Source organism: Salvia miltiorrhiza, chromosome 3 (genome assembly GCF_028751815.1).
Source record: "Salvia miltiorrhiza cultivar Shanhuang (shh) chromosome 3, IMPLAD_Smil_shh, whole genome shotgun sequence".
In the NCBI taxonomy this organism is placed as follows: Eukaryota; Viridiplantae; Streptophyta; class Magnoliopsida; order Lamiales; family Lamiaceae; genus Salvia; species Salvia miltiorrhiza.
Window position 1 is genome coordinate 36,142,246 of NC_080389.1, and position 20,322 is coordinate 36,162,567.

General features: G+C 38.8%; 1 protein-coding gene and 2 long non-coding RNA genes across 3 annotated transcripts; all 3 read left to right on the forward strand.

Annotated features, from left to right (window-relative positions):
• The first annotated feature begins 5,248 nt into the window (after positions 1 to 5,248).
• Positions 5,249 to 7,135, forward strand: LOC131016508 (uncharacterized). Its single transcript, XR_009099040.1, has 2 exons — positions 5,249 to 6,255; positions 6,859 to 7,135. It is a non-coding gene; the product is annotated as an uncharacterized LOC131016508 (long non-coding RNA).
• Positions 7,136 to 8,732: 1,597 nt separating this feature from the next.
• On the forward strand, positions 8,733 to 14,644 carry LOC131016509 (uncharacterized). Its single transcript, XM_057945218.1, has 2 exons — positions 8,733 to 11,654; positions 12,272 to 14,644. The coding sequence occupies exon 2, from the start codon at positions 13,580 to 13,582 to the stop codon at positions 14,435 to 14,437; it is 858 nt and encodes a 285-aa protein (XP_057801201.1). The 5' UTR covers positions 8,733 to 11,654; positions 12,272 to 13,579; the 3' UTR covers positions 14,438 to 14,644.
• Positions 14,645 to 14,734: 90 nt separating this feature from the next.
• On the forward strand, positions 14,735 to 18,528 carry LOC131016510 (uncharacterized). The gene is made up of 2 exons (XR_009099041.1): positions 14,735 to 17,662; positions 18,280 to 18,528. It is a non-coding gene; the product is annotated as an uncharacterized LOC131016510 (long non-coding RNA).
• The last annotated feature ends 1,794 nt before the right edge of the window (positions 18,529 to 20,322 follow it).

The following is a 20,322-nucleotide window of genomic DNA, read 5'->3' on the forward strand; positions in this document are numbered from 1 at the left end:
AGTCTCTTGAACAATTTGTTTTGATGTCATTCTAGGGTTGAACCCTTACAACTTTTGAGTTATCCTAGTAGATTCTTTTGATGTATAAGACTAGTGAGAGGCACGTCAGAGGACTTTAACACCTGAGCAACTGGCAAACTACACTTGAGAACAATTGAAGACTACTCTTGAGAAGTATGTACAGAGGAGTACAGTAAGCAGCGAGAGGCTGATTATCGAAGTTTGATGCAAGGAAAGAAATCGGTTGTAGAGTATAACCGAGAATTCTGTGAGCTATCACGATTTGCTCATCAGAAGATGGATACTGATGATGAGATGTCTGAGTTTTATGTGCCGGTTTAAGGCAGGACTTTAAGGTAGTATTGGGCAAGTTATTGGATGCATCAGTTAGAATCCTGTTTAATACAGGAGCCTCGCATTCTTTAAGTGTTTGAAGCATGTTACCTTCAAACTCGAACCAAAACGAGCTAGTCCCAAGTTGAGAGTAATCACTCCTGTAGGAAGAGCTACTACAGTTTCTCACATGATTTCTAAATTAGAGTTTGAGTTAGGATCACTAAAGATGAAAACAAGAACCTTGCACTTAATGCCTATGTGGAACGTAGACATTATTCTAAGGATGGACTGGTTAGCAGAGAACTTTGCCCTGATTGATTGTAAGAAGAGACAGATAACTTTCCAACCACCTGGGAAGGAACAGACATGTTTTCACGACATTGATAGAAAGAAGAGAATTCCAATCATTTCGGCACTTCAGGCGTCGAAATTGGTAAAGAAGAAAGGAGCACAAGCTTACCTAGTTTACTTGAATGATGAAGGAGAATCAAGTAAAAAAAACTTTGAGGATGTAGCAGTGGTAAGGGAATATAGAGATGTATTTCCCGAGGTCTTACCAGGATTGCCACCAACAAGATAGTTGGAGTTCACTATCGACCTAGAACCTGGATCAGCACTAGTGTCGAAGGCACCCTATAGAATGGCGCCTAAGGAGCTACAAGAGCTGAAGATTCAGCTACAAGAATTGCTCGAGTTAGGTTTTATTAGACCTAGTGTATCCCCGTGGGAAGCACCAGTCATTTTTGTCAAAAAGAAGGATGACACGTTGAGAATGTGCATAGATTATCGAGATCTGAATAAATTGACACTCAAGAACAAATATCCTTTGCCGAGGATAGATGACTTGTTTGATCAATTACGAGGAGCGAGTTTTTCTTGAAAGTTGACTTGAGATCATATTACCACCAGTTCAAATTTTGACAGAAGGATACACCTAAGACAGCTTTTCAAATGAGGTATGAGCACTATGAGTTCGTAGTTATGCCATTCGGTTTGACAAAAGCACCAGTAGTTTTCATGGATCACATGAATCGAGTTTTCATCAATAACTGGATAAATTTGTCCTAGTTTTCATAGATGATATTCCCATCTATTCGAAGAATGAGCAGGAGCGCCAAAACATTTGAGAACGATGTTGGAAACGCTAAGAGTTGAGAAGTTTTTGCCAAATTCACCAAGTGCGAGTTTTGGTTGAACGAAGTAACTTTTCTAGGACATATTGTATCATCCGAAGGAATTAAAGTTGACCCCGCCAAGGTACAAGCTGTACATGAGTGGAGATCACCAACTACGCCTAACGAGATTCGCAGCTTTTTAGGCTTAGCAGGATACTATCAGAGGTTTATTGAAGGATTTTCCATGATAGCAAGACCGAGAAAAGAAGCTAAGTACAATTGGAAAGAGGAGTGTAAAGAGAGTTTTTAAGAGCTTAAAGGAAATTGACTACAACACCAGTGCTGCTAGTCCCGGAAATGGATAAAGAGTATACCATCTACACAGATGCGTCAAAGAATGGGCTAGGATGTGTTTTGATGCAAGAAGGAAGAGTTATAGTCTATGCATCACGACAACTTAGATCCCACGAGATAAATTATCCAATGCATGATTTAGAGCTTGCAGCCGTTGTGCATGCCCAAAAAAAAAAAAAAAAAAAAAATTGGAGACATCATCTCTACGGAGTTAGATGTGAGATTTTCACGGACCACAAAACTTTGAAATACTTTTTCAAGCATAAGGATATTAACATGAGGCAAATGAGATGGCTCGAATTAGTAAAGGATGTTAACTGCGACATTAACTATCACCCTGGCAAGACCAATGTAGTAGCCGATGCATTGAGCCGAAAGGTCTCGTCAAAGTTAGGATGTATTCTCACGAGAGAGGATGAGCTTATAAAGGACTTTGACAAGATGAGGATAGAGATGATAAAACCACCAGGGACGATAGCAAGTATTGTTGCGACGATGCCTAGTTTGAGGAAAATGGTGATTGAAGCACAAGGAAAGATGAGACAATGAACAAGTTACGAGAAAGGGTAAGAGCAGGAGATCTCAAGAGTTAAAAAAAAAAAAATACGATCATGAGTGAGACTCATAACACGCCTTACACCGCCCACCCAGGAGGCACAAAGATGTATCAGGTTGTAAAAAAATAGATTTTTGTGGGACGGAATGAAATGAGACATAGCTTCGTTTGTAGAGCGATGCTTAGCTTGTCAGCAAGTGAAAGCATTACACCAACGACCCTATGGGAAGTTAAAACCGTTGGAGATTCCCGAGTGGAAATGGGATCACATAGCGATGGATTTTGTGACAGCTTTACCCAAAAGTCAAAGAGGAAATACAGCAATTTGGGTGATTGTAGATCGACTAACAAAATCTGCACATTTCATACCGATCCTAATCGCGTATGGACCAGATAAGTTATCACAATTGTACGTTCGTGAGATTATAAGATTGCATTGAGTACCGGTGTAGATCACCTCAGAAAAAAAAAAAAAATTTACATCACGTTTTTGGATGAGTTACAGAAAGAGTTGGGTACAAGGATGAATTTTAGCATAGCAGGCGATAGAAGATATTATAGGAACTATTATCCTTGATAGAGGAGTAAATCGGGAGAATGTGTTGCCACTAATTGAGTTTACCTATAAGATGTGAGACAAAGTTTCGAGATAAGAGACAAAGTTTTCTTGAAGGTTTCACCCTCAAAGGGGATGAATAGATTTGGAGTTAAAGGACAGCTTAGACCCAGAGTTATAAGTCCTTACGAGATATTGCAAAAGATAGGTCCAATAGCGTATAGGTTGGCTTTAACACCTAGCTTTGGAAATGTGCATAACGTGTTTCACGTGTCACAATTGAGAGGATACATATTTCCGACCCAAACCATGTGGTTTACTAAGAAGAAATGATCTTAGAACCAGACTTGAGTTATGAAGAGAGACCTCAGATGATGCTAAATCATAAAATTCGGCAATCGAGTAATAAGTCGATTGCATTGGATAAGGTCCAATGGAGATATGATACTTAGAAAGAAGTGGAAAGAGAGCTTGAGGATAAGATGTTAGAGAAGTACCCGAAACATTTACAAGAGGTACAAATTTCGGGACGAAATTTATTTTAAGGGGGAAGGTATGTAATACCCGTGCTTTTGATGACGTGTTTAATTGCTTAAGTTTGAGTAATTAGGGTATAGATCCCTTGTTTGATTACTTTGTAAAGAGATGAGGAGTTATATGAAGTTTTTTTTTTTTAAAGATGTTGAGATGTTCTTTCGATGATGTAAGAATGATGTGAGATTTTATATTCGTATTTGAGTTTGAGTATTCGAATAATTCGAGATAATTATTTGAATGAGAACGGTGAACTCGGAAGTGAGATCTGAGTCCGTTAAGACGTTTTTGAAAATTTTGACTTTTTGACGATGAATAGTAAAATACTGCTATTTCGTCTTTTTGTCGACTTTCAAAATCTTACGTGCACGTCGTCGAAAAATATTCTTAGTTTTTCGATACGAGTCCAATAATGAAAGTTTTTATTTTTGGACGACGAGTGAATAGTGAATTAGATTTTCTCGATAAACGAACCGAGCTCGTTTATCAGAATTTCGAGAACGAGCTTGTGTTTTCTATATTTATATAGAATTACGAGTGCAATGAAAGTGAGTAGAGGTTGAGAGGGCGAGTAACGAAGAGTATGGGTAGTTAATCGTTAAAACGAGACGAAACAAGATATTTAACGACTAACGGGTTAATATCCTAAATATCTAACCTACCCTACCCCTAACCACCCCCCCAACTGCCCACTATCCCTCTATCTCACCTAACTCACGCTGCACACACAACACACACACTAATTTGTGCTGCACACACACTAAAACACATTAGAAACACACACACTTCACGTTAACACCATTTCTTTGGTGTTCAAGCTTTTGACCTCCGATTTGAGCACCGAGACGAGCGACGATCATCTTTTCGATCACGTATCTAAGTAGGTAAGATCTCTACCTACGTTTTGATGGTTTTCTTTTCGATTTTCGTCGACGTCGAAAAACGTCGATTCTCGACTTTATTTTGAAACGACGTCGGATCGTCGTGAAATTTTAGTATGTTGTTCTTGGGTAGATGTTGAGCATGTTTAATGAAGGGAGTAAGAACGGAACGAACCGTAGCTATGAAACCCATGAGGGCAGCCCCGTTTTTCACATATTAGCTTGTCTTTCGATTTTTGTTTGATCGTTTTGACTTGATATTTGTGCTTAGGGGTATGCTAGAATCGATATATATTAAATTCGTATTTTTCCAAGCACGAAAATTGTATAAATTTTTAGAGTATGATTATTTAAATTCGTGAAGTTTGAGACGTTGCATAATGAATATTATTGCGTATATGTGTTCTACGATATCACATGAGCATGCTAATTGATTTACAATTTATGGATGATAATTGTTGAACGAAATTAAAACTGGAATTCTGTCAACATTTTACAGCAGTTTCAAGCTTATGTTTCGATGAGTTTTCATTGCTCGATGGCTCTGAAATTTTAGTATGTTTATCTATGATATGTGTATTTCGTTGCTGCAAAATTTCATGTCTTTTGGATGATGTTTGCTATTTTAAAGATATTTTGAAAAATCCTTGACAGAATCTGTCAACTATTGGTAGACTTCACAAAAACGTTTATATCTATTAATCCATGAAGGATTTTGCATCACCGTTTTTTTTAAACGAAACTAGACTTCAATACTTTTCTAAAAACATAAGATTTCGATTTTTATGACCTCTGAAACAGAGCAGTTTATTATTTCAAAAATGCCATGTTCTGCTGTCATATTTGTCCAACAGTAAAAGTGTATGAGTTTCATTGTTTATTTGGCAGATCATATGAACGTTTTCTCTTGTGAAATTTTAACCAAATCTTCAAGGATACCTTTAGTTTTGGATGATTAAATTTGATGGAATTTTATTAAGGTTTGCCTTGGTTTCTAATGGCCTAAACAAAATTGGCAGAAACTGTCAATCTTTGACAGCCTGCACTAAAAGAGCAATATCTCCAAAAACCTTTAACCTTTTTGGTTAACTACCATTTTTAGAGTGAACTACACTTCATGGAGTTTTTGAGATCAATTGGTATGAGAGTTTATGATGATTGAGTTGGTTGTTATGAATTTTTAAAGATGACACAAAAACAGCAAAACTTTCTAGAAAATAACTTGATTATATTTGTTTTGATGGATGATACGATATGACTAAATGGTGTGAGTTGTGAGAGTTATGATTAACGCACATAAATGTTGGTATCTGACACTCGAACAATTGGTGTCGAGTATAAATGATAGTTTACTGATAAAGAGTTTTGATGATTTTGAATTGTTTGGGTTGCGTTGAAAAGATGTCAAGATGTTAAGTTTTGAGTCGAGAGACGAGTTCACGTAGTGAGATTCACGCGTTGAAATCTCGTGGCTGACATTATATATGAATAGGTCATGCCGAAATTTTTAGTGAAATTAGAATTTGAGCATAGTCGATTCTTGTTGACCCGTGACTCAAATACATGCCTAATGGAAAGTTTAACTTTCTAATTGGTTAATTAGACGAGATGAGAGCGAATAGATCTGCTAAGAAAGTGGACTTTTCGATGTGTTAAATATTTCTTTTAATTGAAGCGCTGCTAATTATAACATAAGGATGTTATAATTAATGAGTAATGACGAGAGATAATAATTGTTTTATTGATTAACAATCAAGAGAGATGAACATTAGAGATACTAATGTTTCATAAAAGAGATTAGATTATTAATCGAGGTTTCTTTTATAACTTCTCACCAATTCTTCATAACGATGAAGGTCCTTTTGGGAAGTAACGACTTGAGGGAGAGAGTGACGTTACTCATTGATACAGAGACACAACGAGGTGGGCATTACTTTTACTATACGTATATAGAGATCCCCTGCGTGTCGTAGGCCTCTTATACGAATGAATGCATGAGATGATCTAACTGTTAATTTCAGTTTCATATATATATCAAATGAGTTTAAATGTTACGTTCAAGCAAGTTATTTCATGACAAAATCTTTGAGTTAAAGTTATTTCAAGTATTGTCTTGCCATAAAATGTTTAAATTTTAGTATGATATCTATCTGCTTTGGCTTTGCCAATGATGCAATCGAATTCGGGTCTTGAGCAGTTGATAGCTATCCTGCCAGGGCTAGTGTACACCAGTGACCGTGAGTCATCTAGCGGGTTGGCCGGTCAAGTGACCGTGAGAGGTGGCCACCTCTCCGGCACACAGTTTCAGATATGATAGATTACAAAGAACTTAGTCTGATCAGACGAACTTTAAGAATCACAAATGAACTTAGTAAGCTTGGGCATTTTTAGCGAAAAACTCCCTTGCTGTACTGATTATGATGGCATGACAATTTACAGTTTTGAAGCATGTATTTTTATACCTAGGCATACGTGCCCACTGAGTGCTTTTGTACTCAGCCCTGCATATGTTTTCTAAATGTGCAGGTTGAGCTGATGTGATGATGGTGCTGCAATGAGCGGAGTCTCCAGGGTTGTTAATAAATAGTTAACCTGTCTAGAATATGTCTTCATACATATGTCTAGCTACTTTCCGCTGCAAGATGTTGTTGATGTTATAGTATGTTATGTCATACTTTGAGTCTTAAGAGAATGGTTGCATATGATGTATAACTTGATTAATGATATTAATTAACTTTTATGCAGTCTTTCATAGACTGTTTTCAATTGAGTATTAATGAATAAAAATGACGAGTTTTATTAAGATGAGTAAGTTTTACGGCTATAAATGACGCCCCTTTTCTTCCCCTTCTTCTTTAACCCCATCCCTAGTCGTGGATCACTCGGCCTAACTATCCCTAGTTAGGGCGGGCTGTGACAATATATGTATGTATATATATATATATATGTATACGGATGTCTAAAATAAAAACACATTTTAGAATACTCCCTCCCATTTTTTTATAAATGTCGTTATAGTGTTTTACACTAATTTTAATAAATTAATTTTATACCCATTATAACCTCATTTAATGATAACTTTTACACTAATGAAAATAAAGGAGGACTTTTCAAATACTATGTAAAAGAAAAGGAACCGAAAGCTATTAATGAAAATAAATGAGGTTAAGTTTGATTAATCACCTTCAAACGACATATAAAACCAAATTCATGGAGATTGCTGAAACGACATTTGAAAAAAATGGGAGGGAGTATAAAATAGGAAAAAAAAATTGCCCTTAGATCATCAAGATCAAATGACCTTGTTGAATGAATTCATGGTCCTGGGTTCAAATCTCATAGGTAGCAAAAAATTTATTTTTTGTAATTCATACTTTACACATAGAATTCCTACGTGTTCTACGTACATAGAATTCATATATTTTATCTAGTTCATATTTTTATGATAAGAAGTGTTTATAACGTAGCCCTCCTCCTATATATATATTTTACAGAAATGTTATATTGTGACTTTTTTTAATGTGTTATATATATTATGTTTTTATGATGGTTGATAGAAGATCCATTTTTATTATTTCGTCTTGAACCCATTTTTCGTCGGAATCGTACCTGCAGACACATAGCAAGTAGCAATAGTAATTAATTCACTCTTTATTCAATGGTAAACATGATATATACCAAACCTAGAAAGTAGTATTTGACAATTCATAGCAAGTATCAATAGCAATTAATTCATCTATATATAGTCTATGGACAAGCAATCAAGTATGAAATATCGATTCTAAACAAAAGTTGTTTCAGTTTGTTGTGCACCCGCAAGCACACGTTCCGATTTGCTGTGCACCCATAAGCACACGCATCGGTTTGCTGTGCACCCGTAAGCACATGCCCAGTGAAGTTGTTGGTCTGATCAACCGACCGTGGATGTATGAAGTATTTTCCGAACCACGTAAAAATCTCTTTGTTATTTACAGCTTTCAGTATTTACCTTCTTATTTGTGCTTTCGCTTTCCTACACTGATAACTGATTAATTGGAAAGAGAAACTTAACTCCTGACAACGTGATTAAAATTACAGGCTATTTCGAAACAAAAGTTTTTCGCTGCATGTGTTATTAGCCTAACTGATCTATCTTCTGATAGTCAGTAAGATTCATAACATCTCTCTGTTTATCAAACTCGACTGAAACCTTACGTGTATCAGTTACGGTCTTTGATTTAACTGATAACTTGTAATGACCCGCATTTTTATTTTTATTTAATATGGTATCGCGATAGTTAATATCGCATCTTTCAGTAAATGAAACCCAGCTGCCAGTAATATATATGAATCCAGTTTATGGTCCTGATTTTTTTTATCAGAAACGAAGTTATTATTTTAGCCTTATACTTTTATAACGTATGAGAAAAACGCGATGAGGATTATTGAGCAATCAATAATTATTATTTCAGATTATAACTGACTTAGCAAAGTCATGTTATTTATTAAGTGCAATAGAAATATTATTTCTATTATTTACTTGAAGTCGTGATTAATTTTCGACTTATAAAACGAGTTATATAATATGTAATTCGTAGAGAGTTATAACGAAGCTTCGTTATATGGGAACCCGAAATTAGTATTACAAATACAGAATGAGGATTTTATAATAATTACATCACAACTTTACAACTTATTATTCCCTACATCCCTATTTCATACCTACTTCATCAAGAAGGCAAACCAAACGTGTACTAGGTGTGTGCAGAATAGCTTTACAGCAATTTTACCACCTAGAGAGTTTTTTTTTAAGCCACCCTACGACAGCACCATCCACTCCACCAAACTTCCCACCACTCTTTGCTCCCCACCATCTTCAATTCTTTAAGACTACTAGTTCCTTCAACCACCAAAGGGAGGAGAATTCAATTACTGCTGCCAAACTTCGAACAGGTAAGGTTTGGTTTAAGTTTTTCCACCAGTCCATTCTTGATTCCTCTGCATATGTCAATAAGCATCTGAAAATTTCAGCTATCTCCTCATTGAATTCAATAGCAACAAACAGCCACCAACACCAAGCATAGCAGGTATATACTTAGCTCAGCTCCAGTTCATACATCATATCATCAAGCATATGTTTAAAAAGGAAATACATAGTATACAGGTGTGTATATATATGCACACAGGGACTTAGCAATCGAAATCAGTTTATGCTATATTTTCTTATCACACGAGGCAAGCAAGGAAAATTCTTGATACATTAGTAAACCACGAACTTAGTTTTATCTCTTGCATAATACAGAAATCAGTATATATTTTCTTCACTTAAGATAAAGGCAATGAGAAAACTCTCATAAATCAGTAGCAAAAACCAAGACTCCACATAGACTTAAGTATTGAACTTAGCTGTAGAAGGGCTGACTGCCCGACGGGGACGGGGACGACGACGACGGTCGGGACAGGGCGAACTCGTCCAACCTCATCAGAGCCCCGAACAGCAGCTGCCCGGCGACGAGCTGAGACTCGTGCGCAGCAGCAGCGGTCGCTCGACAGTTGCGTTTTTCCCTTTTTCTGAGAACTAGGGCCCAACGACGGAAGGAGCGGTGGTGGCTGGGGCTGCTATCGCCGGATTTACAAAACGCCGCGGCGCTGAGCGGGGAGAGAGGGAGAGGCGGTTCAAAATCGGAGAGGAAATTAGGGCTTCTGCTGCCCCTTCATTGGGTTGAGAAGAACAGCCGACGCAGCCACGAACGAGACGCAACCGCTCTGTTCGACCGGTACCGAGCCCGAGCAGCAGCAACTCTAGTCGGCGATGGCTCCAGAAGACAGCAGCCGTCGGATTTCAGAAGGGGAGAGAGAGACGGCCACGACCGGCGCCGACCGCTCGCCGGATTCCATACGGAGGTGCGGCAGCTGCGATTTACCAGGAGAAGTTAGGGCTTGATTTTGAACTCTGCGTGCAGATTGAGGAAGAGAGATGACGTCGCCGGTCGAAGCCAACCGAAGCAGATGACGGCTGGAGTCTCGGCGGCGGACGCCTCGTGTGAAGGCGAGTCGAGAGTGAGAGGGAGAAGAGGCGTGCGGCTGGTTTGAGAGAGGGGAGTGTCGGCTGTGATTGAGGTAAAGGAGAGATGGGAGAGAGAGAAGGACCGAGAGTCTAAAGAGAGAGAGTTTGGGCTGCAATTCTTTTCTTTTGGGCCGAATTCTTTTAAGCTTGGGCCTTATTCTTTATTTTGCTGATGGGCTCTAATTGTTTAAAGAATTTGGGCTTATTCCTTTTTAAAATTTTGGGCTGAGAATTGTTTTAATGGTTTTGGGCTTCCATATAATAATTTCGAACTGGGCCGAATTAAATCATCTGGGCCGTGTTATTTCTTTATGTTGGGCCGAGTCTTGGGCCGATTTTTAATAAAAGATTGGGCTTTCATTTAAATTCGAACTGGGCCAGTCTTTTATTTAATTGGCCCTTCTTATTAATCCTATTGGGCTCGATTTAATTAAGGAGTTGGGCTGATGCATATTTTATGATGGGCTATTATTCTAGTCCCATTTATATTTCGTTGGGCCAATTTAATTCATCATTTTGGCCGATTAAATTGCCTTTTTGGGCTAAGATTAATTCTTTTCAATCCACATTAATTATTATTTGGACCCCTATTTTAATTATTTTGGGTCGAAGACTTTTTAAGTTGGGCTTTAATTCTTTTAAAGCTTGAGCTGAAGTTACTCCTTTGGCTAAGCCTAGCAGTATCAAATTTTGATGGAGCCCAATTATTTATCAGTGGGTGAGCCGATTCGTATTCAGTAAATGAGCCGCCTAGTTTATTAAATATTGTTTTTGGACTTCAGAATTTAAAGCAAGCCATTACTGTTTATTTCATTAGCCACTGTTTTATTTAATTAATTGGCTACTCTCTTTTGAGCCTATTAATTATTTGAGGCTACATTAGTAATGATATTTCTATCGAAAAGCCCGATAATTTCTACAAGGTCACACCTCGATTGAAGCCGAGTTAGTTCTTTTATTTTGATCAAATACAAGGCGGGATTTATTTTACAATGAGAATTTTCCGATGGGAAAAGAAGGATCACAACTTTATTCGAACACGCTAGACGAGAATTAGCTAAATCTATTAACGAGGATTAATAGTAGAATTTCCGACTATCGCTCAGAAGATTAGTTCATGCATACAAGATTCATGCATAGTTACAATTACGCTTTCCCATTAATTAAGAATTTTCCTCGAGGCAATGTCTTATTTTATATTCTCGTGATTAAGGTCAAGCACGAGAGTAAGAACTATTCAAGGAGTCACAGTACCTTAGCAAAACTTTGCTATCAGGTGGGCAATTTCTTACGCGTAAATAAAATGCTATGCATGTGTTATGCTTTAAAATGCAAATTGGATCTTCAAGTGTGGTATGCTTTATTATGCTTTACGCTAAATGATTTACGCTTGATTACGCTTGAATGCTTTACGCTGATAAGTTTATGCTTATGTTTGATGCTTGCGTCTGTTGGGGGAGGCCTCCCTCAACAGTACGATGCCGTGTCCGCTGAGGAGGGCCTTCCTCACGGCGCGATGCCCGTGTCCGCTGAGAGAGGCCTCTCTCGCGGCGCGATGCCAGTATGCCAGTATGCCAGTGTTACAGCGTCTATTGGGGGAGGCCTCCCTCAATAGAACGATGCCGTGACCGCTGAGGGAGGCCCCCTCTCACGGTGCGATGCCCGTGTTCGTTGGGGAAGGCCTTCTCCACGACACGATGCGTGTTTATGATTGTTAATGATGAAGAATGCGCTCATGCTGTTTATATGGAAATGTTTAATGAGCATAGGATTTGAAAGAAACTTATGCCTCTTATGCGAAGTTGTGTTTTGTTGTTGATATTATGTTATATGCTTGGCACTGCCCACTGAGTACTCTTGTACTCAGCCCTTCGTATGTTTATGTTTGTGCAGGTTGAGCTGTGATGGGCGATGAAGTGTTGTTGCTGAGTGGAGTTTTTGTCGAACTTAAAGTAGGCTCAGAAAGGATACATGTCTTCATACATGTATCTCAGTTATGCTTTCCGCTGTAAACACTGATTATTTCAGTTACGCCTTCCGTTGCAAACTCTGATAATGTTTTAGCCAAGCCCTAACGATGCCTTTTTCCTTTTAAGGAATATAACGCGTATACAAGTTCTTTGAGTACCCTTTTTATGCGAACTATGCCTTTTTCCTTTTTAAGGAATATTTCACGCGTATCCAAGCTCTTTGAGTATTCTTTTATGCACCCCTTTCTAAACCCGCTTCGTAATTTCCCTTCCCCAGTCATGGTTTTCCCGGATTAATTATCCTTAATTAAGGCCGGTCGTGACAGAGTGGTATCAGAGCAGATCGTTTGCTCTGAGCCTAAGAGTTTATTTAAGCCAAACTTAGAATGGATCACTAAAGTGTCTAGAGTTCAATCGACAAAGCTCAGCACTTCATCGTATCACACTCAACGAAGCAGAATGGTATGCTCTTCCAAGTTTTGAGTTAATGTTTACAAAAAGTGAAAATTATCGTAATAGCAAAGTGAGTAACTGTTAATAACTATGTTATGTTGTTATTGAATGAAATGATTTACGCAAGCGCGATTAAGTATGCCTATGGAATGAATCCCTATGAACATAGAGCTATTAAGATATGAGATCACCACTACGACAGAACATAGAAGCAAACATAGAAAAAAATTAGATTGTATCTTTTGGTGGCTATAGTGAAGGAAGCAAGATAAGTGATACGTATAGAAAAAAAAAATTTCTTAAGCTGATGATATTATAGCCACTATAAATCTCCATGACTTATGCTTAAGTATCCAGTTTAGATGATGTGATAATATATGCTTAAGGATTGTTATGACTCATAGATTTGAGATGCTAAGGACCCTTAAAGCTTACTACATCAATGATCAATGATGTCATTGGAGTCATGACTTGTTTACAAGTTATATTAAGTTGACATTTACAAGAATTCTTATGAGGCTTGTATTAGATTATGCTAGAGTGTACTAATTGGCACATTTTTGCTACCAGAATGCCGCCTAAGAGAGGACGCCCTGTGAGAAACAATAACAATCGCAGAAATCGTAACGCTGTACCCGAAGAACCACAAGATACTCGAGGACATAACCCATCCCCTCCGCCCCCAACTAGGAGAGTCGAAGAACTCTTTTTAAGGCAAAATCCACCTACGTTTGACGGAACGAGTGAACCGGCTGAAGCTGAGATTTAGGTGCGTGCAATGGAACGCATTTTCAACTTTCTGCGTTGTACTGATGAGGAGCGCCTATCTTGCGTCTCTTTCCAACTAACAGGATCGGCTGACTTCTGGTGGGAAGCACGACGAAAAATTCTGACACTAGAACAATGGGCAAGTTATACTTGGGAAGATTTTAAGACAGGATTATATGATAAATATATTCCGAAAAGCTATAGGAAGAAGAAAGAAGCTGAGTTCTACGAGTTAAAGCAAGGAAAGAAATCTGTGGTTGAATACGATAAGGAATTCTGCAACCTGTCGAGGTTTGCTCCACAACAAGTGGACACAGAGGAGAAGATGGCAGATAAATTTTGTGCCGGACTGCGGTACGAAATAAAGATGGCTCTAGCAAGCCACGGAGGACTCTCATACACGGAGTCTCTGAACAGGGCACTTGACATTGAAGCTGCAATGCCGTCAGACAAGTCAGCCCCACCATTGATCTCAACGCCAAACGACTTACCAGGAGCCTCACATACTCTCAAAGGGAAGCGCAAGTGGGACAACAATGAAGACAATATCAATCCGATTAATAAGCAAGTATGGCAAGAATATGAAAGGGCCGAACAGTTTATTCAACCAAGGCACGAGGCACAGACTAACCTCGAGTCAACTAGGGGTAGCCAAAGTCAGAAAGGAATTTCACCTTGCCCAAATTGCGGTAAGATGCATAGGGGTATCTGTCGGGCTGGAACTAAAGATTGTTACAATTGTGGCCAAAAAGGTCACTACTCCACGCAATGCCCCAACAGACAACGAGGTTCAGCAATTGGGAACACCCGCACCCTCTTGCCAGCAATACGTGGACACTTGCGAAATCAGCCTAAATCACATCAGTGAAAATCTTATGGAGACACCGCAAATAAGAGAAGCTACGTGGAAATTTGAAGACAAGATGAAGGAAAAATACCCAGAACTATTTTAGCAGAGATATGCAAATTTCGGGACGAAATTTTTGTTAAGAGGGGTAGTATGTAATGACCCGCATTTTTATTTTTATTTAATATGGTATCGCGATAGTTAATATCGCATCTTTCAGTAAATGAAACCCAGCTGCCAGTAATATATATGAATCCAGTTTATGGTCCTGATTTTTTTTATCAGAAACGAAGTTATTATTTTAGCCTTATACTTTTATAACGTATGAGAAAAACGCGATGAGGATTATTGAGCAATCAATAATTATTATTTCAGATTATAACTGACTTAGCAAAGTCATGTTATTTATTAAGTGCAATAGAAATATTATTTCTATTATTTACTTGAAGTCGTGATTAATTTTCGACTTATAAAACGAGTTATATAATATGTAATTCGTAGAGAGTTATAACGAAGCTTCGTTATATGGGAACCCGAAATTAGTATTACAAATACAGAATGAGGATTTTATAATAATTACATCACAACTTTACAACTTATTATTCCCTACATCCCTATTTCATACCTACTTCATCAAGAAGGCAAACCAAACGTGTACTAGGTGTGTGCAGAATAGCTTTACAGCAATTTTACCACCTAGAGAGTTTTTTTTTAAGCCACCCTACGACAGCACCATCCACTCCACCAAACTTCCCACCACTCTTTGCTCCCCACCATCTTCAATTCTTTAAGACTACTAGTTCCTTCAACCACCAAAGGGAGGAGAATTCAATTACTGCTGCCAAACTTCGAACAGGTAAGGTTTGGTTTAAGTTTTTCCACCAGTCCATTCTTGATTCCTCTGCATATGTCAATAAGCATCTGAAAATTTCAGCTATCTCCTCATTGAATTCAATAGCAACAAACAGCCACCAACACCAAGCATAGCAGGTATATACTTAGCTCAGCTCCAGTTCATACATCATATCATCAAGCATATGTTTAAAAAGGAAATACATAGTATACAGGTGTGTATATATATGCACACAGGGACTTAGCAATCGAAATCAGTTTATGCTATATTTTCTTATCACACGAGGCAAGCAAGGAAAATTCTTGATACATTAGTAAACCACGAACTTAGTTTTATCTCTTGCATAATACAGAAATCAGTATATATTTTCTTCACTTAAGATAAAGGCAATGAGAAAACTCTCATAAATCAGTAGCAAAAACCAAGACTCCACATAGACTTAAGTATTGAACTTAGCTGTAGAAGGGCTGACTGCCCGACGGGGACGGGGACGACGACGACGGTCGGGACAGGGCGAACTCGTCCAACCTCATCAGAGCCCCGAACAGCAGCTGCCCGGCGACGAGCTGAGACTCGTGCGCAGCAGCAGCGGTCGCTCGACAGTTGCGTTTTTCCCTTTTTCTGAGAACTAGGGCCCAACGACGGAAGGAGCGGTGGTGGCTGGGGCTGCTATCGCCGGATTTACAAAACGCCGCGGCGCTGAGCGGGGAGAGAGGGAGAGGCGGTTCAAAATCGGAGAGGAAATTAGGGCTTCTGCTGCCCCTTCATTGGGTTGAGAAGAACAGCCGACGCAGCCACGAACGAGACGCAACCGCTCTGTTCGACCGGTACCGAGCCCGAGCAGCAGCAACTCTAGTCGGCGATGGCTCCAGAAGACAGCAGCCGTCGGATTTCAGAAGGGGAGAGAGAGACGGCCACGACCGGCGCCGACCGCTCGCCGGATTCCATACGGAGGTGCGGCAGCTGCGATTTACCAGGAGAAGTTAGGGCTTGATTTTGAACTCTGCGTGCAGATTGAGGAAGAGAGATGACGTCGCCGGTCGAAGCCAACCGAAGCAGATGACGGCTGGAGTCTCGGCGGCGGACGCCTCGTGTGAAGGCGAGTCGAGAGTGAGAGGGAGAAGAGGCGTGCGGCTGGTTTGAGAGAGGGGAGTGTCGGCTGTGATTGAGGTAAAGGAGAGATGGGAGAGAGAGAAGGACCGAGAGTCTAAAGAGAGAGAGTTTGGGCTGCAATTCTTTTCTTTTGGGCCGAATTCTTTTAAGCTTGGGCCTTATTCTTTATTTTGCTGATGGGCTCTAATTGTTTAAAGAATTTGGGCTTATTCCTTTTTAAAATTTTGGGCTGAGAATTGTTTTAATGGTTTTGGGCTTCCATATAATAATTTCGAACTGGGCCGAATTAAATCATCTGGGCCGTGTTATTTCTTTATGTTGGGCCGAGTCTTGGGCCGATTTTTAATAAAAGATTGGGCTTTCATTTAAATTCGAACTGGGCCAGTCTTTTATTTAATTGGCCCTTCTTATTAATCCTATTGGGCTCGATTTAATTAAGGAGTTGGGCTGATGCATATTTTATGATGGGCTATTATTCTAGTCCCATTTATATTTCGTTGGGCCAATTTAATTCATCATTTTGGCCGATTAAATTGCCTTTTTGGGCTAAGATTAATTCTTTTCAATCCACATTAATTATTATTTGGACCCCTATTTTAATTATTTTGGGTCGAAGACTTTTTAAGTTGGGCTTTAATTCTTTTAAAGCTTGAGCTGAAGTTACTCCTTTGGCTAAGCCTAGCAGTATCAAATTTTGATGGAGCCCAATTATTTATCAGTGGGTGAGCCGATTCGTATTCAGTAAATGAGCCGCCTAGTTTATTAAATATTGTTTTTGGACTTCAGAATTTAAAGCAAGCCATTACTGTTTATTTCATTAGCCACTGTTTTATTTAATTAATTGGCTACTCTCTTTTGAGCCTATTAATTATTTGAGGCTACATTAGTAATGATATTTCTATCGAAAAGCCCGATAATTTCTACAAGGTCACACCTCGATTGAAGCCGAGTTAGTTCTTTTATTTTGATCAAATACAAGGCGGGATTTATTTTACAATGAGAATTTTCCGATGGGAAAAGAAGGATCACAACTTTATTCGAACACGCTAGACGAGAATTAGCTAAATCTATTAACGAGGATTAATAGTAGAATTTCCGACTATCGCTCAGAAGATTAGTTCATGCATACAAGATTCATGCATAGTTACAATTACGCTTTCCCATTAATTAAGAATTTTCCTCGAGGCAATGTCTTATTTTATATTCTCGTGATTAAGGTCAAGCACGAGAGTAAGAACTATTCAAGGAGTCACAGTACCTTAGCAAAACTTTGCTATCAGGTGGGCAATTTCTTACGCGTAAATAAAATGCTATGCATGTGTTATGCTTTAAAATGCAAATTGGATCTTCAAGTGTGGTATGCTTTATTATGCTTTACGCTAAATGATTTACGCTTGATTACGCTTGAATGCTTTACGCTGATAAGTTTATGCTTATGTTTGATGCTTGCGTCTGTTGGGGGAGGCCTCCCTCAACAGTACGATGCCGTGTCCGCTGAGGAGGGCCTTCCTCACGGCGCGATGCCCGTGTCCGCTGAGAGAGGCCTCTCTCGCGGCGCGATGCCAGTATGCCAGTATGCCAGTGTTACAGCGTCTATTGGGGGAGGCCTCCCTCAATAGAACGATGCCGTGACCGCTGAGGGAGGCCCCCTCTCACGGTGCGATGCCCGTGTTCGTTGGGGAAGGCCTTCTCCACGACACGATGCGTGTTTATGATTGTTAATGATGAAGAATGCGCTCATGCTGTTTATATGGAAATGTTTAATGAGCATAGGATTTGAAAGAAACTTATGCCTCTTATGCGAAGTTGTGTTTTGTTGTTGATATTATGTTATATGCTTGGCACTGCCCACTGAGTACTCTTGTACTCAGCCCTTCGTATGTTTATGTTTGTGCAGGTTGAGCTGTGATGGGCGATGAAGTGTTGTTGCTGAGTGGAGTTTTTGTCGAACTTAAAGTAGGCTCAGAAAGGATACATGTCTTCATACATGTATCTCAGTTATGCTTTCCGCTGTAAACACTGATTATTTCAGTTACGCCTTCCGTTGCAAACTCTGATAATGTTTTAGCCAAGCCCTAACGATGCCTTTTTCCTTTTAAGGAATATAACGCGTATACAAGTTCTTTGAGTACCCTTTTTATGCGAACTATGCCTTTTTCCTTTTTAAGGAATATTTCACGCGTATCCAAGCTCTTTGAGTATTCTTTTATGCACCCCTTTCTAAACCCGCTTCGTAATTTCCCTTCCCCAGTCATGGTTTTCCCGGATTAATTATCCTTAATTAAGGCCGGTCGTGACATAACTCCTTACTGAAGAGTATTCAGTATCAGTCGTCAACCTTGGTTTGACAAAACTCTTTTCAGTAAGCAGGTTGAGTCAGTTTGTATTTAAAGTTTTTTTTAAAATAGCCTATAGGTGTATTCCCCCCCCATACACCTATTCGAGACCCTCCGGACCTAACAGGTCTCTACTATGCTTTCAAAGGTTTTAGGTTCTTTTTTCTTTTCTTTTTTTATAATATAACCGTATTTAATAATATATATATATATATGTGTGTGTATATATATATATATAATATTATATATATATATATATATATATCTTTTCTATAATACGATTAAGCTTCGATTAAGCTTATCCTATGTGGCAGCCCTCAAATCTCACCATCTCAAATTCCTTAGCCTACGTGGCATATATTCTCCCAGCCCTCAACACACGCTTTAGGTTATATTCTCCTCCCACACACGCTTATTCTCTTTTTTTGCTTGGAGGCTGGAGCGTTGACTACCATATATTCTCCCAGCCGTTTACTGCCTCAATCACGGTGCAAGCAGCGTTTCTCACCCAGCCTGCAAGCAGCGTTTCTCACCCAGCCGTCCGTTTACTGCCTCAATCACGGTGCAAGCGGCGTTTCTCTCTTTTTGCTTGGAGGCTGGAGCGTTGACTACCAATTCACCCAGCCGTCCGTTTACTGCCTCAATCACGGTGCAAGCAGCGTTTGTGCTTCATTCATACCAATCTGATTCATTTTTTTTCATCTACCCATCTAAAAATTCTCTCAATCTCAGCCAATCTGATCCGCCGCTCACCGGGTGTTGGGAACGGCCGTTCGACTGTTATAAGGTGCGTTGTCCCGTTGTCAGAATAGAGGTTAGGAACAGCCAGAACAGAGGTTAGGAACAACCATTCTTTTGATTTAAAGTTATGTAAATGTAAATCTTTCCTTTTATTTAAACATCTATGATATGGTATTGCTCACCAGTTGTTTGATAAAATGCCTAAGAATATAAGTGAGATTTTACAAAACTTGATTTGTTTGGCATTGTTATATTTTGTTGGTGTTTGTTATACATTTTGTACTTCATCGGAATTCGACGGGAAATATATAGATTTGCTCGATTGAATAAATGATCAAAATGCTATGTCATTTTACTTTGTTGTTATCTCATTTTACTTTCCAACTCTAATTTGAATCATCGAATGTTAAGTTGTGATTGTGGATCTACCTACAATACAACAGATTGGTGTAATGCAGAATTGATTATTCATGTTGTTAGAGGATATGGTTGCCTCACAAAATATTCTGATAATATATTTGATAATATATTTAGAATGTCAAAGTTGTTTGAAATATAAAAGACCCCAATTTTCTCATTGTGTTCACCAGTATTTTTCTATGTAAATCTTCATTTATTTTAGCAAATAAATGTGTTGACCAATTTTAGCTAATCTATTGTTTATAATGGCCAAGTTCTGATCAACTTCATAGTTGTGTAATTTCCATATCCCATACTAGCAATATTAATTGCATGTATCATTTGAAAGTTGATTTGGATATCGTATCTTTAGTGGGAGAACTGATGACCTTTGTCAACCATTAATGTCAGTCCTTCACTAAAAAAGAAGAAAGCCACAAATCTCTGACAAAATATTATGATTA